This window comes from Macaca nemestrina, chromosome 20, assembly GCF_043159975.1.
Source record: "Macaca nemestrina isolate mMacNem1 chromosome 20, mMacNem.hap1, whole genome shotgun sequence".
NCBI lineage: Eukaryota > Metazoa > Chordata > Mammalia > Primates > Cercopithecidae > Macaca > Macaca nemestrina.
This window is the reverse complement of record NC_092144.1, coordinates 51,980,933-52,006,486: the sequence shown is the minus strand read 5'-3', so window position 1 is coordinate 52,006,486 and position 25,554 is coordinate 51,980,933. Positions and strand designations below refer to the sequence as shown.

The 25,554-nt window shown below is 40.9% G+C and overlaps 1 protein-coding gene across 1 annotated transcript in view; it reads left to right on the top strand.

Annotated features, from left to right (window-relative positions):
• Positions 1-25,554, top strand: part of LOC139360196 (pregnancy-specific beta-1-glycoprotein 5-like) — a 57,269-nt gene that overhangs the window by 5,181 nt on the left and 26,534 nt on the right. Inside the window, 2 exon segments of the mRNA XM_071086196.1 lie at positions 5,255-5,533; positions 5,934-6,188. Of these exon segments, the coding sequence (XP_070942297.1) occupies positions 5,255-5,533; positions 5,934-6,188 (534 nt within the window).

The window sequence follows — 25,554 nt, the reverse complement described above, 5'->3', positions numbered from 1 at the left end:
TCCCTGGCTTGAGGATGTGTGAATAGAAACTTCCAAAACTGAAACAGGAAAGTTCAAAAAGAGTAGGGGGAGAAATGTGGAACAACACATTCAACTTCATATTTAATACTTTGTATTGACAATAGCAATTTCTAAATGTTGTAGTTGTGGGACAACGCCAAGGATGTAATATACATGTAATGGAAATACTGGTGGATGCCGGGAGTTGTTGGAAGTGGCCAGGTGGGTGTTATCTGATGGTTTCACTGCCTGTGCCACACACAATTGTTTCCTCATGATGATGCCATTTTCATAAGGTGGGGTTCTTCGTGTGGGGGACACATGAGCCATTGGCATCTCACTTAGACTCTTCCTAATTCACACAAACTGAAACTCTAGTTGTATTTCCTGAGGTTAAGAGAAAATGAAGAAAGCATTTCACATACCTGCTTTGGGCTCCTCCCCATTTTTCCTAACTCTACACAGAAATTAGAAACAAGGAGTTCTTTCTATATTTACTAACATAACACACATCCCTTCTTTTAATTCGGCATCATTCCTCCCTTTATGTAATAGACACACTGGCCAGTTCTGTCCTTTTAACGGGACTCTCTCTACTTAAGGACTTGCTAATTTCAAATCACCTTTGGCATCTTTCTTTGAGCCTAATGTGATCCTGCTGGAATTCACCCCACACCTAAACCTTAATTGGGTATCAAGAGAAATACTGCTACCGGAAATTGATCTTAGATGTTTGGACTATCAGTAAAAAATTTCCACTTATGACAACATTTTAATGTTTCCCCCAAATATTTTTTTGTTTTGTTACTAGAATCAGACCATGAGGTCTAAACTCCTGACAACTTTTTATGGGAAAATTGCTGTATTACAAACTGAATATCCCAAATCCAGAATCCAATATCTGAAATGCTCCAAAATCCAACACTTCTGACCACTGATGTGGTGCTAAAAAGAAGTGCTCACAGGAGCAATTTGGATTTTAAATTTTTCAGATTTGGGATGCTAAACCAGTACATCTACTGCAAATATTCCAAAATAAAAAAAGTTAGAAATCCAAAACACTTCGCTTTAAGCTTTTTGCATAAAGAACACTTTATCTGTATGAACTATAGGCATGAAGCTCTACAGAAGGTCTCTAGAATCTCCTCATCCTGCATAACTGAAACCGCACACACATGGAACAATGCCCTATTCCCACGATCCCAGCTACTGGAAACTACTATTCTACTCTCTGATTCACTCTGGAATCCACTGAGATGAGGTACATAGAGTAGACAAACTCATAGAATCAGAGAGTAGAATGTCTAATGAGAGAAAGTATCTGCAACACTTCTTCCCAAATATTGGTCTAATAGCCACCAAATACATAGGGTCCATGAGGGCCAGACTTCCATCATCAGTTCATGTTTGCCCTTTCCACCAGTTAGTTCTGCACTTGCAAATATCCACATGTATTTCTAGAAACATCCACATGGTCCTCATCTGCCCTCTACAGGGGGAAGGGAACATCATGGACCCAGAACAGGGAATATGGTCTTGGTCCAAAGCTATCAGCTCTTGCCTGTTGCCTTCACTCTTCATTCCTTGGACTCTGCTCTATCTTTAGAGGTCACTGGCTCAAGTCAGTCACTATGAGACAGCTGGGAAAACTGCAACACCTTTTGGCTCCACTGCCTGATCACTGAACAGACCTCCAGGCTTGACTGTGGTCTCCCCTGTGCTATTTCTGCTGAAGTGCTGAGTCCCAAGCCAGGCTTCCCAGTACCCAAAGGGTTTAAGGACAATGGGAAGTTCCATCATCCATCTCTAGGATGTCCTTGGAAAGGGAAGCTGCAGAGAAAACATACCTTGGGGGACAAAGTAAGACTGAAACTAAGAAGATTCCAGTACTGCATGCTCCAGGTGAGGACCACAGGGTGGGTCAGGCAGGCAGTTGGAGAGGGAGGGACTCAGAGAGGCACCAGGAGCTGTGACTGCTGGTCCTGTGTCTTTCCATGACCTAATACTGCTGCTCAATTCACACCTGAGAAAGTCTGTGCTTCTCCCACATAAAGCAGGCAGCCTCACAATCTCTGAGCCCTCAGATTGCCATGCATCTCTCTTGTAACACATACACCTACCATGGGTTTTTAAGGACTTGTGTGGGCTGAGAGGTGGGAAATGCCAACACTGATTGAAAAATGTCTTAGGAGGAATCAAATGTGCCACACAAGGCAATCTTCTCTCTGTTATCTCCACAGTGGAGACTCCCAAGCCATCCATCTCCAGCAGTAATTTACACCCCAGGGAGGCCGTGGAGACTGTGATCTTATCCTGTGATCCTGACACTCAGGACGTAAGCTACCGGTGGTGGATAAATGGTCAGAGCCTCCCTATCAGTCGCAAGTTGCAGCTGTCCAAAACCAACAGGACCCTCGTTATATTTGGTGTCACAAAGGATACTGCAGGACCCTATGAATGTGAAATGAAGAACCCAGTGAGTTCCAGCTGCAGTGACCCAGTCACCCTGAATCTCCTCCGTGAGTATCTTCTAATTCTCTGTGAGGCAGGCTGCCATCCCAAATACACATGGCCAGAGGCCAGGCCTCTCAGTCCTTCTCAGGTGCAAGTACAGAGACCTTTACCTCTGGACATCAAAGCTGGCCATGATTTTCTGCCCCAGGCAAAACAGAGTAGGCTTAGGCTTGAACAAAAATTGGAGAGAAAAGGCTACTCCTGTCATGGGAGACTCAGGCTCCACAGATTATGATGGGAGAAACAGGTAAATGTCTCAGGGTCCAGATCAGTGAACACAGCAGGGATTTGGCTAGAACTTCAGTGTTGTGACTTAGCTCACAGGGTCACTCTGGTCCTTCCACAGACCAGGATTTTCCCTTCCCTCTGACATCATCACCTGTGACTTTATTCTCTTTGTTCCAGATGGTCTGGATGCCCCCACCATTTCTTCTTCATACACCTATTACCATACAGGGGAGTCCCCAAGCTCTCCTGCCTCACAGACTCTCACCTACTGGCAGAGCATTGTTGACTGATCGATGGGAAGTTCCAGCAATCAGCACAAGTGTTCTTTATCTCCCAAGTCACTAAAACATATACAGGGGTCTATGTCTGTTTCATCCATAACTCAGTCACTGGTAGAAGAAATCTCATAATCAAGAGGATCATAGTCCCTGGTAGGTGGATCCCTGGAGCATTGGCAATATGTTTTCCAGTGAAGTCTATCTGGCTATCAGGAAAGAGCCACCTGCCCTCTGCAAAGAGAGAGGGAAAATCAAAAACACAGGACAGGGAATATGTTTCTGATCCAAAACACCAGCTTTCGCCTGTCCCCTTCACTCTTTCTAGATCATTCTTTAGACTATACACTAACAATGAACAATCTGAAAGGAAATTAAGAAAACAATTTCAACTCACATTAACAGCAAAAGGAATAAAATATTTTGGAATAAGTTTAACCAAAAGGTTGTGGGGTTATATCCTGAAAACTACAAAACATTACTGAAAGAAATTAAAGATGACATCAATATGTGGAAAAGCATTTCATTTTCACGGATTGGAAGAATCAATATTGTTAGGAAGACAATACTACCCAAAGTGAGCTGCAGATTCAACGCAACCCCTGCCAGAATCCCAGTAACATTTTTTGCAGAATTACAAAAATCTGTCCTAAATCTGACCTGACAGGCTCTTATTGATGACTGCCACAACAGAGACACTGAAAAAAAGATGCAACCATGAAAAGGTGGAAACTTTTTGATGACGTAGAAAATACCAATCAGCCTTTCTCACATCCCAAAGCCTTCAAAAATATACTAGTGCAGCATGGCCAGTATGGAACTGACCAAAAACTAATCACCAAGCTAGAAACGTGGTGAGAGAAAAAAAAAGGGGGGTGGAAGAATGTATTTGGATAATCACCTACCACTTTGGTGTACTAATCTGATGCTGAAAAGGAATGCTACCTGGAGCATTTTAGATTTTGAATCTTTCAGATTTGGGATGCTAAACCAGTAAGTATATGACAAATATTTCAGAATCAAAAAAAAAAATCAGAAACCCAAAACACATTTTTTCCTAAGTCTTATGCATAAGAAACACTCAATCTGTGTGAACTATAGGCATCGAGCTGTACAGCAGATCTCTAGAACCTCCCCATCTTGCATAACTGAAACTGCACACACATGAACAACTTCTGATTCTCCCCAATCCCAGCTCCTGGAAACCAGCAGTCTCTTCTCAGATTCACTCTGGAATCCACTAACATGAGGTCCCTCGAGTAGTCAAACCCATGGAATCGGAGAGTAGAGTGTCCAGTGAAAGAAAATATTTGCAAAATTTCCCCCCACATTTGTCTCATATCCATCAAACACACATGGTCCAATGAGGACCAGATTTCCAGCAGTTCATTCCCACCCTTTCCACCACTCAGTTCTGCATTTGCAAATGTCCACATGTATTTCTGGAAAGATCCACATAGTCCTCACCTGCCCTTTGCAGAAGGAGAGGAAACTTAAAGAACTCAGAACAGGGAACATGGTTCTGCTCCAAAGCCACCAGCTCTTCCCTGTCCCCTTCACTCTTTCTAGATCATTCCTTGCACTCTGCTCTATCTTTGGAGGTCACTGGAACAAGTAAGTCATCATGAAACACTTGCAGAAAACTGCTCCACCTTGTGCCTCCACTGCCTGATGACTGAACTGACCTCCAGGCTTGACTCTGGTCTCCCCTATTTTATTTCTGCTGAAACATCCAGTCCCAGGCCAGGCTGCTCAGTATCTTCAGGGTTTCAGGACAATGGGAAGTCCCATTATTACTCATCTCTAAAATGTCTTTGGAAATGGAAGCTGCAGAGAAATCACATCTAGGGGTCAAAGTAGGATGGAATTTGGAAGGGGCCTAGCAGTTGCACATTCCAGGTAAAGAACCCAAGGTGAGCCAGCCAGACAGCTGATTAAAGAGGGACTGGGAGGGGTACCAGGTGCTCTCACTCCCACTGACGTGTCTGTCCATGACCCAGCACGGCTGCTCAATTCACACTTGAGAAAGTCTATGCTTCCATAAGACAGAGCAGGCGGCCTCACAGTCTTTGAGCCCTTAGGTCATCATGCATCTATCTTGTGACACACGCACCAGCTATTGGTTTTCAAGGACTCGGGTGGGCTGAGAGGTGGGAGATGCCAACTCTGATTGAGGGATGCCTGTGGAAGAATCAAAGCTGCCACACGGGACAAACTTCTATCTGTTATCCACACAGCGGAGCTACCCAAGCCTTACATCACCAGCAACAACTTCAACCCCATGGAGAATGAGAATGTTGTAGCCTTAACCTGTGAACCTAAGACTCAGAACTACACCTACATGTGGTGAGTAAATGGTCAGAGCCTCCCGGTCAGTCCCAGGCTAAAGCAACCCGGTAAAAACAGGTTCCTCATTCTACCCAATGTCTCAAGAAATGACACAGGACCCTATGAATGTGAAATACGGGACCGAGTTGGTAGCATGCGCAGTGACCCCATCACCCTGGATGTCCTCTGTGAGTATCTTTGGTTCCTCTGTGGGCCAAGTCATCAGCTTAAATTCAAACAAACAGAGGCCAGGCATCTGAGTCTCTCTCAGGTCAAAGTACAGACACTTTCATTTCTGGACACCCGAGCTGGCCATGACTCCCTGCCCTGGGAAAACCTGGGCAGGCACAGCCTTAACCAAGGATATAAGGGGAGGGGATGCTCTTGTCATGGGAGACTTGGGATCTACAGTCTCTGATGGCAGAAACAGGTGAATACCTCAGGCCTCAGCTCAGTGAACACAGAAGGGGTTTGGCTGGGACCTGAGGGTGTGTCTTGGTTCAGAGGGACACTGTGTCCCTTTAAGAGACCAGGAGTATCCCCTTCCCTCGGATGACATCACCTGTGACTTTATTGTCTTTACTCCAGATGGTCCAGACTTCCCCAGGATTTTCCCTTCATTCACCTATTACCATTCAGGAGAAAACCTCTACTTGTACTGCTACGCGGACTCTAACCCACCGGCAGAGTATACTTGGACGATTAATGGGAAGTTTCTGCAATCAGGACAAATACTCTCTATCCCCCAAATTACTACAGAGCATAGCGGGCTCTATGGTTGCTGTGTTCGTAACTCCGTCACTGGCAGGGAACGTTCCACATTCAAGACGATCAAAGTCTCTGGTAAGTGGATCCCTGCATCATTGGCAATAGGGTTTTAGGTGGAGTCTATCTGGCCTTCAGAGAAGAGTCAGGAAAACATTTTTATTCCCAGTCTGTACCCCATGGGCAGAAGCAAATCCTAATTTCTCCTCCTGAACCCTCCCAATTTGTCTCTACAGACTCTCTGCTTGTTCTTCTGTTTTTCATGGCTGACCTTGTGTCCAGCCTAAGAATGGAAGGGAGGGGGCTTTGTCAGCCCTGAGCCCTATGTGGTGGAAGAGGCTTCACAGAGGGACAAGGAGAGTCCTCAAGATCAAGTTGCTTCTTGCTGTCAGCAACACATCCCTTTCCGCTACGTCTTTGTTTTCTTTTACCTACTCCATGAGCTACAACGAACATCTGAGGCTATGAAACAAGCTCACATTTTTCCCCTAAATGAGAGGAGGAAGCCCCTTGGATGAGAGAGGGGCAGCTCCAACCACTCCCTGATCTGCTCCAGGGTTCTCCGGTGACTGGCCCTGCCTGACTCCACCTGGTGTGGGACCAGCTTGTGTGAAGAAAGAGTCCTGGTGGCCTGTCCTGAATTCGGCTAAATTGAGCTGCCAGTTGAAGTGAAGCCTAGGCTGCAGGGAAATAAGAAGAGAGGGAGCCTCAGGGCAGACCCTTGAGCTGTGTCCTGGTTCTGAAGTCACCGGCTGTATGAGGCTGTGGGCACAGCAAGTGGGACACAGCACAGAGGACAGTGAGTGATGCGCACTTGGAGAAATAGTGAGAATCACCTCTCAGGCTCTGCATGGCAGGAAAGGGGCAATGCCAAAAAGTGTGTATTTATAGAGAGGGTAAGACTGCCAGACACTTTATATATGTCTAATATATCATTAACTATTTCTAATTGTGTAATTTAGTGCTGTATAATAATCACACTATCTATTTCCAGATCTTTTTCCTTTTACCATATTAAACTTCTTTACCCGATAAACAGTAACTCTCACTCCTTCTCCCCCTAACCCCTAGCACCCATCATTCTACTTTCTGTCTCTATGTAACTGGCTATTCTATCTTTCATATATAGAATTATATAATAATTATCCTTTTGTGTCTGGCTTATTTCAGTTAGCATAACGTCTTCAAGGTTCATCCATTTTGCCTGATGTATTGGAATTTTATTCCTTGTTAAGGTTGAATAACATTTTGATGTATAGATATACCTCATTTGCCTACCCACTTATCTTTCAATGGACTTCTCCATTGTTTCCTTTTTTGGCTATTGTGAGTAATGCTTCTCTGAACATCAATGTGCAAATCTTTCTTCAAATTTCTTTCAATTCTATAGGGAGTATGTCCAGAAGTGGAATTGCTGGATCAAATGGTAATTTATTGTTTAATTTTTTGAGAAACAGCCATACCACCTTTTACAGTGGCTATAACAGTTCCCATTCCCGTCAGCAATGCACTAGAGCTCCAATTTTTCCATCTATTTGAAAACATTTGATGTTTTGTGTTGCTGTCATTGTTGTTGTTTATCAAAGCCATCCTAAAGTGTCTGAGGTGGTGTCACATTGTGGTTTTGATTTGCATATCTCTAAGTATTCATGACATTGAGGAACTTTGCATGGGCTTATTGGATATTTGTATATCTTCCTTGGAGAAAACCCTATTTTAATCCTTTGTTCATTTTTTAATTGGGTTTTTGGATGTTTGCTGTTGTTGACTTGTAGTTTTTCATGTATTCTGAAAATTAATTTCTTATCACACTTTTAATTTGCAAATGTTTTTCTCATTTCATGGGTTGCCTTTTTACTCTCTTGATAATGTTCTTTGATATATGAAAGGTTTTGATTTTTATGAAGTCCAATTTATAAATTTTATTTGTTGCCTGTGCTTTTGATGTTACAACCAAAAAATCATTGTGAAATCAAATATCATGAAGCTTTTCTCCTATGTTTTCTTCTAAGAGTTGTGTAGTTCTGCTCTTACATTTAGATCTTTGATTTATTGTGGGTTAATTTTTGTATATGATGTTAGGTAAAGGTTCCACTTATTCTTGACCTTAGATATCCACCTTTCCCAATATCATTTGCTGAGAACACTGTCCTTTCAACATTGAATGATCTTGGCACACTCGATGAAAATCATTTGGCCATATATGCAAATATTTCTATCTGGGCTCTCTGTTCTGTTTCATTAATTTCTATGTCCTCCTTTATGCCAGTACCACACTGTATTGATTACTGGGACTTTGTAGTAAATGCTGAAATCAGGAAGTGTGAGTTCTCCAGCTTCATTCTTCCTCTTCAAAGTTGTTTGTCTATTTAGAGTCATGAGATTCAATATAAATTTTAGGACCGATTTTTCTTTTTCTGCAAAAATGTCACTGAGTTTCTGATAGGAATTGTATTGAATCTGCAGCTCACTTTGCGTAGCATTGTCCTTCTTACAATATTGAACCTTCTAATTCATGAAACAAAGTGTCTTTCAATTTATTGATGTCATCTTTAAGCAATATTTTATGGATTTCAGGTATAATCATGTCACCTCTTTGGATAAACTTATTCCTAACTCTTTTATTCTTTTTGATATTAATACAAATTAAATTTTTTAAAATTTCCCTTTAGATTGTTCATGGGTAACGTATTGAAATACAATTGATGTTTGTTGATTTTGTATTGTGCAACATTACTGAATTCATTTATTAATTCGAATAGGGTTGTTCCATCTTTAGGATTTTCTACATATGAATTCAAGTTATCTGTGAACAGAAATAATTTTACTCCTTTCTTTCAATTTGAGTATCTTTTTTTAAATTCTTGCCTAATTTTTCTGACTAGACCTTTCAATACTACATTGAATAGAAATGTCAAAAGCAGCATTCTTGTCTTGTTCCTGCTCATACAGGGAAAGCTTTCAGTCTTTGTCTGTTGAGTATGATGTTAGCATTGGGTTTTTCACATATTGACTTTATGTTGAGGTCATTTCCTTGCATTCTTAGTTAGAATGTTTTCATTATGAAAAAATATGGAATTTCATCAAATGCTTTTATTGATTAATTCTTATTACCGATTATAGTTCGCATCATGTTTTTGTGTTTTTCTAGGAATTTGTCTATTTCATCTAGGTTATCAAATTTTTTGACATACAATTATTTACAGTACTTTCATAACCATTATTTTATTATAATTGCTAGTAATCACTTCATTTTATTTTTTCTTTTCACTTGTTTTTTATCTTTTTATTTTTTTCTTTGGAGAGAGAGAGACAGGCTCTCACTCTGTAGGCCAGCCCAGGCTGAAATACAGTGGTGTGATTAGGGATCACTGCAGCCTCAACCTCCTGGGCTTAAGCAATTCTCCTTCTTCAGTCTCCCAAGATACTCGGGTTACACATGCATGCCACAATGCCCAGCTAATGGGCTTTTAACTTTTTTTTGTAGAGAGAGGGTCTCCCCGGGTTACCTATGCTGGTCCAAACACCTGGCCTCAAGAAATCCTCCCACTGTGACCTCCCAAAGTGCTAGGATTAAAATATGACCCACCATGCTCAGACTCCATTTTCATATCTGATTTTAGTAATTTTAATCTTCTCTCTTTTTTTCTTAGTCAGTCTAGTTAATGGTCATCAATTTTGTTGATTTCATTTTGAAGAATCAACTTTCATTTCATTAATTACTATATTCTTTTTCTACTCTCCATTTTATTTTATTTACTCTAATCCTTATTGTTACCTTCATTCACTGTGCTTGGGTTTAGTTTGTTCTTCTATCATATCACGAGGTATTAAAGTAGGTTGCTGATCTGAGATCTTTCTTCCTTTTTTAAAGTAACAGTTTACAGTTATAAATTTCTTGCACAAGACTCTTAACTTCTCTGAACCTCTGGTTCCTCACCTGAAAATTGCAATGAGAGAGTTTGCTTCATACCATTCTTTTAAAGGTTTAATGTAGTCAATGAAACAAGATGCCACACACAGAGTAACCAATGTCACCTGCTATATTAATACCATCGTCATTAGCTTTGAGGTCAAATAGTCCTAGAATCAAATGTCAGATACACCTATTACTAGCCATATGACACCAGGAAAGTTTTTACACTACTCTAAGCCTCTGTCTTTTCATTGGCAAGATGGAAATAATGTCTACCTGACAGGGTTACTGTGTGAATTAAATGAGGTACAGGTAAAGTATTTAGCACAGGTCCTGGCACATAGGACGTGCCCCTCAACAGTACCTATTTCCATATACATATAGAAAAAGAGGTACCACGTAAAACACTAGGACATGGTGACTGACTACTTGTGGGAGAGAAAGGGAAAAAGCTAAGTACAAAGAATCAAGCCTGGTGTGTTAGTTTTTACCAACTGAGATGCATCCAGGATGGGATTAGACATTTAAGATAATTTATCAGGGAAGACACCTCTGAGGGAATGTGGGGCAGGCATGAAGGTAGTATGGGAGAACCCACAGACCACTATGCAAAGCTGACTCCTGTGAAAATGAAAGAAAAAGAATTTTTAGGTATCAATTCAGTTCTAAGAGAGTTTTTGCAAGGCTGATAGGGAGTCTTCCAATCAGTCACCCATGAAAGTTAAAGAGAGCCTCAGAGAAATAGGCTTGCTTTCACGCCCTTGCTGGGAACCTGTGGGAAGGAAGCTTTCTGTGCAAGGGAGGTGGTGAACTTGAAATACACTGACCTGGGCCTTCTGTCAATCAGGTCCCTGCCACGGAGACCTGGCAGGGTCTCATTCATGGCTGTCACACAGAGACACTGAGAAAAAGATGCAACCATGAAAAGGTGGAAAGGTGGAAAGTTCTAATGACATAGAAAATAGCAATCAGCCTTTCTCACATCTGAAAGCTTTCTGAAATATCTGAGTGCAGTAGAGAATTGACAGAGGACTGATCACCAACCTAGAAACAAGGTGAGAGGGTAAAAAACTGCAAGAATATAACCATCTCCCATCAATTTTCCAACAGAAATAATGCATTCCTTGAAGAAACAATTATAGAGTACCTCATGTTACATGCATGTTCCTGAGCCACTTCCCTGTAAAATAACATCATCTCCATTCCTTTTCATTTCTTTCCATGACAGCTCCTTCAGGAAGAGGACATATTCCTGGCCTTAATCCCATATATCAGCCGTGATGTCATTTCTGTATTTCGGGAAGTCTGGCAGGTATGATGGCCTTTTCTCCTGTCCTGTTTCCTGCAGGGCTGACTGCCATGCTTGGGAGCAGGAAAAGACTTATTGGCCTGTATCTGGGACTGGATCTCCTCCTTCTTACACTAAACTCCTGCTTCTCAGCACTAATTCCTGCAGTTCCCTTTCTCCCTGGCCTTTATGCTCCCTCTACCCCAATGTCTTTTAGACATAATTATCTCCAGCCTCTGCTCATTTGTTTCTCAGATTCACATGAGAAACACAATTCCACATTGTGAAACCCTCTTCATTATTTTTAACATCTCTCAATAGTGTAGTTCTATCCATTCCCATAAAGCTCAACCACTTCTCAAAGTGTTGCTTGACTTCTTGTCTCCAGACTTTGAAACCTTCCTTGCATATGACTTCCTCATTACCTTTCTAAAATCTAGTTAATTCACTTAATCAAGAATCCCCAAGGTTTTACTCTAGCCTATTTGGTAAGTTCACAGTTCTCTATTTACTAATCCTTCTCATTTCCTTTACCTCTATTTCCTAGTATAATTCCTCCAGCCTAATTAGAACTGTCCTCCTACACATCACTGTCGCTTCACCCATATATACATAAAATTCTTAGTCCCAATGCAATGCCTAAAAACAGGGTGAACTCCCCTCCACCATCTGCACTACAGACTTAACCACACCCTTCACCACAAACAATCTCCAACCTGGTGGAGAACAAAGACTTTATGAATAGCCTGTGAACCTGAGAGTCAGGACACAACCTATGTGAGGTTGAGACCTTTTCCTGGTGACCAATTCATGTGTTCAAAAAAGATACAGAAATGAAGTAGGCAAGGTCCCTACCCCAGGTGACATAAAGCCTAAGACAGGAAATGAGACCTGAAAATAATCATAATACCAAAATAGAAAAAAAGTGAAGGCCACAAGAAATCAGAGAAATCTGATGGGAAATATAGCTACACATTGGAATCACTGGAAAACATTTTTAAAAGTGGATGCTCAAGCCCCACTCATGAGTTCCAGTTTAAAGGTCTGGCGAGGGACCCAGGGACTGGTAATTTCTAAGTCTTCCCTGACACTACAAACATGTAACGAGGATGGAGAACTCTTGTTGTAATAGGTAGAACTTAAAACTAAATCAATGATTTTCAGCTAGAAGTACTGGTATTACCTAAGGACCTTTTTCAACATACATAAGACTACACTTTTTTGGCCCTAATTATTAACGGGCTACACCAAGAAATCAGTAATCCAGTTGGGAAACAGAAGCTGAATGGAAAAGCCACCTTATTTGATATGTTAAAATATATATAAAGCATTTTTAAATGAGTGATAAGTGATGCTAAACCTTCTCTAAATAATATTTATGGGAATGTTAATAATATGAGTATTCTAGGCTGGGCGCGGTGGCGCACACCTGTAATCCCATCACTTTGGGAGGCTGAGGCGGGCAGATCATGAGGTCAGGAGATCGAGACCATCCTGGCTAACACGGTGAAACCCCATCTCTACTAAAAATACAAAAACAAACTGAGTCGGGCGTGGTGGCAGGCGCCTGTACTCCCAGCTACTCGAGAGGCTGAGGCAGGAGAATGGCATGAACCCGGTAGGTGGAGCTTCCAGTGAGCCGAGATCGTGCCACTGCTCTCCAGCCTGGGAAGCAAGCAAGACTCTGTCTCAAAAAAAATAAATAAATACGTTTTAAAAAATGAGTATTCTAAAAACTATATGAAATTTCTGGAAATCGAATATGTTATCAGTAATAGTGTCATATGCCACAGAAGTAACTAGATTTCTATGTGAGCTGTGTCTTTACCATAATAAACCTAATGAAAATCAAATTAGATTTTTAACCACAGTGATTTTAAATATTTGTCATTCCCAGACAGTTGGTTTGACTCTTCCTCGAAGTATTTACAATCAGCTACAGTCCAAAATTGCTTTTTCTTCAAGGAGATATATGGAAAAGACTCTGACAACGACTCTTGAATGCAAGTTTCTGATAATTTCAAGATCATACCACTGGACTCTCTGAGAGCTGTTGAAATTTTAATGAACAGGCTGATACCTTCATGAAATTCAAGACAAAGAAGAAAAAAAAACTCAATTTCATTGGACTAAATAATTAAAAGGATAATGTTTTCATAAGTTTTTATTTGAAAATGTGCTGATTCTTTGAATGTTTTATTCTCCAGATTTATGAACTTTCTCTTTTAAGCTATTTATACTTTACAGCAATTTGGTAAAGTACAATTTTGTAAACAAAAATTGAAATATTTGCTTTGGCTCCCTATCTGAGTGCCCCAGAATTGGGAAACTATTCATGAGTATTCATATGCTTATGGTAATAAAGTTATTTGCACAAGTTCAGTAAGAATCTACTCTCTTTATAACAGGACACATTTGAAAACATTGCTTATATTACCAAGGTTTTGACTGGGATGCTCCATTTGAGAATATACATAGAATAAACCCATAAGGAATGCAGGCAAATTCTGAAGTTGGCCTTGGTTTGGCTTCCTAGTCTCAAGAGGTTTTTGAAAGTTTAATCTAAGAGTCTTATAAAACTTCTAGCAAAGCAAAGTTTAAAAAGATCCTTTATGGTCCATTGATACTCTTGCTGCACTTAGGTAAAAAATCTAGGCAAGTTCGGTGGGACTCAACCTATTTTGCAAATAAATTCATCCTACTGCAATTACCTTTGGTAAAAATAGAGACCCCTATATAGAGAAAAATTATGTTGGAAAGAAAAACTGTAGTACACCTGTTACCAGACTGAACCACTGTTCATTATCTTTGAGTATTTTTAATCCACTGGTAGACTGGACTGTACCCTGAATTCTTTTAGTTCTTCCAATTCAATTTTCTCCAATGAAATCATTAAGAACAAGAACAGCTCTGTTTCTGAAGCCATATAATCTGGAGGTGGACAACTCAATGTAAATTTCATGGGAAAACCCTCATGTCTGAGGAGTGGGCCACTCAGAGCTCACCAAATATTCAAGACCATAACTTAGAGAAACTTAAACTGCAAACCACGACAACAAGTTGATGACTTTACATTGTGGACAGCTTTTCTCAAGATGTCAGAACAAGATTATCAATCATGATGAGACTCTTACCTCTCTTAATTTGTCCTTGCTTATGCCTGTCTCCTTTGCTTCCCAGAATAATGCTGTACTTAGGATTTCACAAGAAGTAGCTTCTGAGAGTAACTTAACAGTGTCAGATATATCACATCAACCAAGCTTTTTTTTTATTTTTAAGATGGAGTTTCTCTCTTGTTGCCCATGCTGGAGCGCAATGGCACAATCTTGGCTCACCACAACCTCCGCCTCCTGGGTTCAAGTGATTCTCCTTCTTCAGCCTCCCTAGTAGCTGGGATTACAGGCATGCGCCACCACACTTGGCTAATATTGTAATTTTAGTAGACGGGGTTTCTCCATGTTGGTCAGGCTGGTTTTGAACGCCCAACCTCAGGTGATCCGCACGCCTCGGCCTCCTAAGGTGCTGGGATTACAGGCATGAGCCACTACACCTGGTCCAAACATTTTCACATAACAAGAGATCCTTTAGTCCACCCCAAAGCTGACGTTAGCAGCATCTTTAACACAACTTTTTTCTCAAATGTATCGAGTTTTTTTTAGGCTTCCACTTCTATACTTGCCTATTCTTCTCACTCTCTGTTTTAATTTAACATAGACATGCAATACTAGAAAATAGAATTGCTCTCTACCAGCTTAACAGGGGGGAGCCTGTGCAGTTTCTGACACTTCTTGTTGCACATGGATAAATACATCGGGTTCTAATAGAGACTCAGTTGTAAAAATCAACAAATGTGCTGCCTGGTTAAAATGACTAGACTCTTCTGGCTTCTTCTTTATTCTGTTGTAGTTGGTTTGCATCTTGCTTAAGGTGCATACTCCAAACTCTTGATATCTTCGTCCTGATAGTCATACTGGTAGTCTCCCTCATGTGGTGCAATCTACGAACATTTTTACTTCTGTGCAAATATTTGTGATCAGCCATCCTTCAAATATCAAATTGTTTCTCTTGGGCTGGAATTCAAAAACTCAAAGAAATGTGTGGTTTATGGGCCAGAGGCAGTGGCTCACATCTGTAATCCCAACACTTTGGGAGGAAAAGGCAGGCAGATCACAAGGTCAGGAGTCCGAGAACAGCCTGGTCAATATAGTGAAACCTTGTCTCTACTAAAATTACAAAAATTAGCCTAGTGTGGTGCTGCACACCTGTAGTCCTGTAGGGAGACCCCCTGAAACCATTGCTATGGAATAAAAGATGAAATGCTCCTGATTATTGTAAATACAAAATTGCATGCAGGATTGTGTAAAGACAATGCCAGGCTGCCACAATGAACCAACAGTGCGTGATTGGCTTCCCCATGCAGAGAGCCTATTAATGAATGTGTACTCAGGGAGATTTCACACCACCAAGATTCCTATCCCAGAAAAGCAGATGGTCATAGCTCTGGGAATGGAATGCAACCCTGTGGAGAGCCTATAAATGGACACATGAGGGGCGCCTGTTCATATGGATGAGATAGGGTTATAAATGCCCTTATCTTGCCACGGCTCTTCTAGGTCTCTTTAGAGTTAAGGCATACTCCCTTCTGATAATTTTTTGGTTTCGCCAGTTGTCTAGCTTCACTTCCTGTTTCTACTGATTGTTTGCAACCAGCTTTGACTGCAACTGTCACTGCTGATTAATATCTTGCTAATCATAGGTTATGGATAGACTGTGTTTCTGTTTTAAGGCTCTGTTAGAAAATGCTGATGCACACATCATGTTGTAAATTCTTATCTCTGTATACTCTACTTCTGCATGCCGATGTTATGTTAAAGAATTACTTCATCCCAATGTGACCATCTCATTTCAGAATCAAACCCCCCTAAATCCCTCACTAACCTACCCCTGCCCTCACTAAACTTAATAATAAATGCTGGTATATCCAGTGCGTTGGCGGCACCACAGGACCAAAACGTAATCACCACCCCTGGACTCAGCTTTCACTATCTTGTGTGTGTCTTTTACTTCTTGACCTGCCTATCCACCTGGGAACAAAGAAAGAGCCCTGTTGCATTGTGGGCTGCTGGCCAGATCCTGCAATATAATCCCAGCTACTTGGGATGCTGAGGCAGGAGAATTGCTTGAACCAGGGAGGCAGAGGTTGCAGTGAGCTAAGATCGTGCCACTGCACTTCAGCCTCAGCGACAGAGCGAGACTCCATCAAAAAAAAAAAAAAAAAGAAGAGGGGGTGGTGTCAAGATGGTCAATAGGAACACCACCAGCCTCCAGCTCCCAGCATGAGCAGCACAGAAGATAGGTGATTTCTGCATTTTCAACTGAGCTACCAGGTTCATCTCACTGGGTTGTCTCAGACAGTGGGTGTAAGACAGTGGGTGCAGCCCAATGAATGAGAGCCGAAGCAGAGTGAGGCACTACCTCACCCAGGAAGCACAAGGGGGATGGGAATTCCCTTTCCTAGCAAAGGGAAACCGTGACACACAACACCTGGAAAATTGGGTCACTCCCACCCAATACTGTGCTTTACCAAGAGTCTCAACAAATGGCACACCAGGAGATTATATCCCGTGCCTGGCTTGGAGGGTCCCACACCCAGGGAGCCTCGCTCATTGTGAGCACAGCAGTCTGATATCTAACTGCAAGGCAGCAGCAAGGCTGGGGGAGGGGCGCCACCATTGCTGAGGTTTAAGGAGGTAAACAAAGCAGCCAGGAAGCTTGAAGTGGGTGGAGCCCACCGCCACTCAAGGAGGCCTGCCTGCCTCTGTAGACTCCACCTCTGGGGACAGGGCATAGCCAAACAAAAGGCAGCAGAAACCTCTGCAGATGTAAATGTCCCTGTCTGACAGATTTGGAGACAGTAGTGGTTCTCCCAGCGTGGAATTTTTTTCAAAGAATGGACAGACTGCCTGCTCAAGTGGGTCCCTGACCCTGAGTAGCCTAACTTGGAGATATCCCCCACTAGGGGCAGAGTGACACTACACACCTCACACGGCCAGGTACACCTCTGAGATGAAGCTTCCAAAGGAACGATCAGACAGCAACATTGGCTGTTCAGCAATATTCACTCTTCTGCAGCCTCCACTGCTGATACCCAGGCATACAGTGTCTGGAGTGGACCTCAAGCAAACTCCAACAGACCTGCAGCTGAGGGTCCTGACTGTTAGAAGGAAAACTAACAAACAGAAAGGACATCCACACTAAAATCCCATCTGTAGGTCACCATCATCAAAGTCCAAAGGTAGATAAAAGCACAAAGATGGGCAAAAAGCAGTGCAGAAAAGCTGAAAATTCTAAAAATCAGAGCACCTCTCAACCTCCAACGGAATGCAGCTCCTCACCAGCAACGGAGCAAAGCTGGATGGAGAATGATTTTGACAAGTTGAGAGAAGAAGGCTTCAGACAATCAAATTTCTCCTAGCTAATGGAAGAAGTGCGAATCCAGCGCCAAGAAACTAAAAACCTTGAAAAAATCCTTGACAAATGACTAACTAGAATAACCAAAGTAGACAAGCCCTTAAATGACCTGATAGAGAAGAAAACCATGACACGAGAACTATGTGACAAATGCACAAGTTTCAGTCACCGACTCGATCAACTGGAAGAAAAGGTATCAGTGATTGAAGATCAAATAAATGAAATGAAGCAAGAGAAGTTTAGAGAAAAAAGAGTAAAAAGAAATCAACAAAGCCTCCAAGAAATATGGGACTATGTGAAAAGACAAAATCTATGTATGATTGGTGTATGTGAAAGTGACGGGAAGAATGGAACCATGATGGAAAACACTCTGCAGGATATTATCCATGAGAACATCCCCAACCTAGCAAGGCAGGCCAACATTCAAATTCAGGAAATACAGAGAATGCCAAAAAGATACTCCTCGAGAAGAGCAACTCCAAGACACATAATTGTCAGATTAACAAAAGTTGAAATATAGGAAAAAATATTAAGGGCAGACAGAGAGAAAGGATGGGTTACTCACAAAGGGAAGCCCATCAGACTAAGAGCGGATCTCTCAGCAGAAACACTACAAGTCAGAAGAGAGTATGGGCCAATATTCAACATTCTTAAAGAAAAGAATTTTAAACCCAGAATTTCATATCCAGCCAAACTAAGCTTCATAAGTGAAGGAGAAATAAAACCCTTACAGACAAGCAAATGCTGAGAGATTTTGTTACCACCAGGCCTGCCCTACAAGAGCTCCTGAAGGTAGCACTAAACATGGAAAGGAACAACCGGTACCAGCCACTGCAAAAACATGCCAAAATGTAAAGATCATCGATGCTAGAAAGAAACTGCATCAACTAACGAGCAAAATAACTAGCTAAGATCATAATGACAGGATCAAGATCACAAATTACAATATGAACCTTAAGGTAAGTGGACTAAATGGTCCAATTAAAAGAAACAGACTGGGAAATTGGATAAGGAGTCAAGACTCATCAGCACGCTATATTCAGGAGACCCATCTCACGTGCAGAGACACACATAGGCTCAAAATAAAGGGATGGAGGAAAATGTACCCAGCAAATGGAAAACAAAAAAGGCAGGGGTTGTAGTCCTAGTCTCTGATAAAACAGACTTTAAACCACCAAAGATCAAAAGACACAAAGAAGGCCATTACATAATGGTAAAGGGATCAATTAAAGAAGGAGAGCTAGCTATCCTAAATATATATGCACCCAATACAGGAGCACCCAGATTCATAAAGCAAGCCCTTGGAGACTTAAAAGAGACTTAGACTTCCACACAATAATAATGGGAGACTTTAACACTCCATTGTCAACATTAGACAGATCAACTAGACAGAAAGTTAACAAGGATATCCAAGAATTGAATTCAGCTCTGCACCAAGCGGACCTAATAGACATCTACAGAACTCTCCACCCCAAATCAACAGAATATACAGTCTTCACAGCACCACATCGCTCTTATTCCAAAATTGACCACAGAGTTGGAAGTAAAGCACTCCTCAGCAAATACAAAAGAACAGAAATTATAACAAACTGTCTCTCAGACCACAGTGCAATCAAACTAGAACTCAGGATTAAGAAACTCAATGAAAACGCACAACTACATGGAAACTGAACAACCTGCTCCTGAATGATTACTGGGTACATAACGAAATGAAGGCAGAAATAAAGATGTTCCTAGAAACCAATGAAAACAAAGTCACTACATACCAGAATCTCTGGGACACATTTAAAGCAGTGTGTAAAGAGAAATGTATAGCACTAAATGCCCACAAGAGAAAGCAGAAAACATAGAAAATTGACACCCTAACATCACATCACAATTAAAAGAACTAGAGAAACAAGAGCAAACACATTCAAAAGCTAGCAGAAGGCTAGAAATAACTAAGATCAGAGCAGAACTGAAGGAGATAGAGACACAAAAACCCTCCAAAAAAATCTATGAATCCAGGAGCTGGTTTTTTGAATAGATCAACAAAATTGATAGACCGCTAGCAAGACTAATAAAGAAGAAAAGAGAGAAGAATCAAATAGAACCAACAAAAATTGATAAAAGGCATATAAACACCGACCCCACAGAAATACAAACTACCATCAGAGAATACTATCAACACCTCTACGCAAATAAACCAGAAAACCTAGAAGAAATGGATAATTTCCTGGACACTTACACTCTCACAAGACTAAACCAGGAAGAAGTTGAATCCCTGAATAGACCAATAACAGGCTCTGAAATTGAGGCAATAATTCATAGCTTACCAACCAAAAAAAAGTCCAGGACAAGACGGATTCACAGCCGAATTCTGCCGGAGGTACAAGGAGGAGCTGGTACCATTCCTTCTGAAACTATTCCAATCAATAGAAAAAGAGGGAATCCTCCCTAACTCATTTTATGAGGCCAACATCATCCTTATACCAAAGCCTGGCAGAGACATAACAAAAACAGAGAATTTTAGACCAATACCACTGATGAACATCGATGGAAAAATCCTCAACAACATACTGGCAAACAAAATCCAGCAGCACATAAAAAAGCTTATTCACCATGATCAAGTGGGCTTCATCCCTGGGATGCAAGCTGGTTCAACATACGCAAATTAATAAATGTAATCCAGCATATAAACAGAACTAAAGACAAACACCACATGATTATCTCAATAGATGCAGAAAAAGCCTTTGACAAAATTCAACAGCCCTTCATGCTAAAAACTCTCAATAAATTCGGGATTGATGGAATGTATCTCAAAATAATAGGAGCTATTTATGACAAACCCACAGATAATATCATACTGAATGGGCAAAAACTAGAAGCATTCCCATTGAAAACTGGAACAAGACAGGGATGCCCTCTCTCACCACTCCTATTCAACATAGTGTTGGAAGATCCGGCCAGGGCAATCAGTCAAGAGAAAAAAATAAAGGGTATTCAATTAGGAGAAGAAGATGTCAAATTGTCCCTGTTTGCAGATGACATGATTGTATATTTAGAAAACTCCGACATCTCAGCACAAAATCTACTTAAGCTGATAAGCAACTTCAGCAGAGTACAAAATTAATATGCCAAAATCACAAGCATTCCTGTACACCAATAACAGACAAACAGAGAGCCAAAACATGAATGAACTCCCATTCAGAATTGCTTCAAAGAGAATAAAATACCTAGGAATCGAACTTACAAGGGATGTGAAGGACCCCTTCAAGGAGAACTACAAACCACTGCTCAATGAAATAAAAGAGGACACAAACAAACAGAAGAAAATTTCATGCTCACGAATAGGAAGAATCAATAATATGAAAATGGCCATAGTGCCCAAGGTAATTTATAGATTCAACGCCATCCCTATTAAGCTACTAATGACTTTCTTCACAGAATTGGAAAAAAATACGTTAAAGTTCATAGGGAACCAAAAAAGAGCCCAGGATGCCAAGACTATCTTTAGCCAAAAGAAGAAAACTGCAGGCATCACGCTACCTGACTTCAAACTATACTACAAGGCTACTGTAACCAAAACAGCATGGTACTGGTACCAAAACAGAGATATAGACCAATGGAACAGAACAGAGTCCTCAGAAATAATACCACACATCTACAACCATCTGATCTTTGACAAACCTGACAAAAACAAAAAATGGGGAAAGGATTCCCTATTTAATAAATGGTGCTGGGAAAACTGGCTAGCCATAAGTAGAAAGCTGAAACTGGATCCCTTCCTTACAGCTTATACAAAAATTAATCCAAGATGGATTAAAGACTTAAATGTTAGACATAAAACCATAAAAACCCTAGAAGAAAACCTAGGCAATACCATTCAGGACATAGGCATGGGCAAGGATTTCATGTCTAAAACACCAAAAGCAAAGGGAACAAAAGCCAAAATGGACAAATGGGATCTAATTAAACTAAAGAGCTTATGCACAGCTACAGAAACTACCATCAGAGTCAACAGGCAACCTACAGAATGGGAGAACATTTTTGCAAACCACTCATCTGACAAAGGGCTAATATCCAGAAAAGAACTCAAACAGATTCACAAGAAAAAAAAACCCCATCGAAAACTGGGCAAGGATATGAACAGACACTTCTCAAAAGAAGACATTTATACAGCCAACAGACACATGAAAAAATGTTCATCATCACTAGCCATCAGAGAAATGCAAATCAAAACCATAATGAGATACCATCTCATGCCAGTTAGAATGGTGATCATAAAAAAGACAGGAAACAACAGGTGCTGGAGAGGATGTGGAGAAATAGGAACACTTTCACACTGTTGGTGGGACTGTAAACTAGTTCAACCATTGTGGAAGACAGCGTGGCGATTCCTCAAGAATCTAGAACTAGAAATACCATTTGACCCAGCCATCCCATTACTGGGTATATACCAAAAGGATTCTAAATCATGCTGCTATAAAGACACATGCACACGTATGTTTATTACGGCACTATTCACAATAGCAAAGACTTGGAATCAACCCAAATGTCCATCATTGACAGACTGGATTAAGAAAATGTGGCACATATACACCATGGAATACTATGCAGTCATAAAAAAGGATGAGTGCATGTCCTTTGTAGGGACATGGATGCAACTGGAAACCATCATTCTCAGCAAACTATCACAAGAACAGAAAACCAAAAACAGCATGTTCTCACTCATAGGTGGGAATTGAACAATGAGAACACTTGGACACAGGAAGGGGAACATCACACACCAAGGTTGTTGTGGGGTGGTGGAAGGGGAGAGGGATAGCATGACGAGACACACTTAATGTAAATGATGAGTTAATGGGTGCAGCACACCAATATGGCACATGTATACAAATGTAACAAATCTTCACATTGTGCATATCTGCCCTAGAACATAAAGTATAAAAAAAAATTTTTTAAGACAAAGAAAATTAAAAAAAAAAGAAAAGGAAAGAATTGATAGAAGCCCAAAATTACAGTTATTGAGACTAAAGCTAATGCTTTAAGTTTTGTTCATATTCTCACCTAAGTGAGAGTACAGACACTCCAAAATAGAGCCATACATGACAAATGTTATATACTATCACTGAAATTTTAAGGAAGCAGATAGCTCTCAAAACAGATCATATTTCTCTGTAAGAAGTCGATTCCAGTCTACCTGAGTGAGCATAATAACTATGCAACAGGCACATCCTAAGTGCTTTTCATGTAGCTACAGTCATGACAAAAATCCTAAGTGTCACCATCACCATTTTTACAGATTAAGAAAAAAAGAACTGTGGCGGAGAAGTATGTGCCCACTGTCATCTAACTCCATAATTTAACCTCATCCTCCACTTCATCTGGTAAGAGGACATGCTAAGATTTACAAGGTCTCCTGAATGACATCCACCTTCAAAAATAATTTTTGTCCCATTTACTTTCAGGATTTGACAGCCAGCATTTTGTTTTCTGTCTCATCCTTCACTTATGCACCTGTTCCCTAACACTACACTCACAACTGCACAGTCCTGCATAAAAGCTAGCTTTTAGAAACCTCAATCTTTTTGGAAAAAAGAAAGGCCAGGTTCCAAGTCTCACAAAAAGTCTTTTTCTATTCTATTGTCAACTGTTTGCATGGCCATTCTCTGGACATAACCAAGTACACTAGAAACAGAAAGTGTAATGAGAAGAAAGTAGGAGGGTGAGTTTCTAGAAAGACACACAGGGAAAAGATTCCAAATCCAGAAAAATTCATAAAATGCATCCAGGGAGTGTGACTTTGAGCAATGACAGCCCCACCTGCCACGTTCCACGGCTCTTGGCCTCCTAATTCCTTCTCAACCTGCCCTTCCTGGTCTTGCTTTCTTAGACCAACACAAACAACCTGGGAGCTGGGGTCAAATCAGAGCACATAGCACTGAGTGGTAGGGTTGGGAAAGGCATAAAAGGAAAAAGAGTGTTTGACTCATGAAGATATGACTCACCGAGGTACACATCACCTAGGCAGGCAATAGATTACTGAAGGGCTTTGCAGGACTCATGGTTGTTTTCCAGAATGAAAGACTGAGGCAAGAGTCTTGACCAATTGAGTTTTATTGAGCCAGAGCTTGACGGTGCAACCTGGGAAAATATGAGTTGCAAAAAACCTCTGTGGCTTGTGTTCTCTCTGAAGAGGTTTCTGGAGGCTTAGTATTTATACATTTAATTAAAGGAGAGAAGGCAGGTAGGAGGAGATGGAGTGGGCAGAAAAACAATAGATCTAATCTTGTTTTTCTTCTGTACCTCAGAAAATAAATATTATCAGAAAGAGAGTAAAAGTACTCTAGTTTTAGAAGCTAGATTTTGATTGCTCACCTAAAGTTATAATCGACATGTTTTTCTTTTAAAAACAAATATACATCTTGAAAGGTTTTGAAGCCAAAAAAAAAACAACTTGTTCAGGCAGTCATCCGGAGATGCCAGAGATCTTTGGCTTTTCTGTTTACCCCGTTCTTTTTCTCTTCTTTCTTTCTTTTTTTTTTTTTTTTAAGAGACATAATCTTGCTCTGTCACGTAGACTAGAGTGTATTCACTTAAGCCTTGAACTCCTGGGCTGAAGCTGTCCTCCCACCTTAGCCTTCCCAGTGTCTGAGACTACAGGCATGCACTGCTGCACCTGGCTAATTTGATTTATTTTGTTTAGTAAGGACATGGTCTCCCTTTTTTCTTTAGGCTGGTCTTAAACTCCTGGTTTCAAGTGATCCTCCTGCCTTGCACTCTCAAACGGCTGGGATTGCAGGCCTGTGCCAGCACACCTGGCCCCACAATTCTTCAAAGGCTCTCAGAGAAAGCATTGTAGAAGACCCCTGTGGCTGTATGTTTCATCTGATCCTACCTGACTAGGAAGGCTCATTCTTAAGAAGTCACATCCCACGGAAAAGGGCATGAAGACAAATCAGAAAAGGGCAAAGGGAAATCACAGCAACAAAGGGATAGTATAATCCTGGAACCTTAATAAGTCACACAAATGCTGCTTCAATGAGAGGAATTTGTTTGGCAAACATCGCTCTAACATTTTCAGTTGTATGTTGGTTCACCTGTAATGTCTGCAGCAGTCTACAGACTAGGTTTTCTAGAGTTTCTGAAGCATCTTCCAATTGCCATGGCAATCTGACACAATTCTCTGAATTGCAGTCTGAATCCAGTGTTCACGTGTATGTTTTGTGTTGTCTACTCATCAGCAGGCATAAAGGTTGTTTATATATAAGTTGCTATGATTTCTCCAGAAGTTTACATAATTTGTCTAGTTTCAGCTTGCAACATTTAATCTGCCCATCTGACAAAAGGGTAATATCCAGAATCTACAAGAAACTTACATTTACAAGAAAAAAACAAACAAACAACCCGACCAAAAAGTGGGCAAAGCACATGAACAGACACTTCTCAAGATAAGACATTTATGTGACCAACAAACATATGAAAAAAAGCTCATTATTACTGCTCATTAGGGACATGCAAATCAAAACCACAATGTGATACCATCTCACGCCAGTTAGAATGTTGGTCAAGAAACAACAGATGCTGGAGGAAGCTCAGGAAACAACAGATGCTGGAGACAATGTGGGGAAATAGGAATGCTTTTACACTGTTGGTGGGAGTGTAAATTAGTTCAACCTTTGTGGAAGGCAGTGTGGCGATTCCTCAAGGATCTAGAATAAGAAATAACATTTGACCCAGTAATCCCATTACTGGGTATATACCCAAAGGATTATAGATCATTCTAC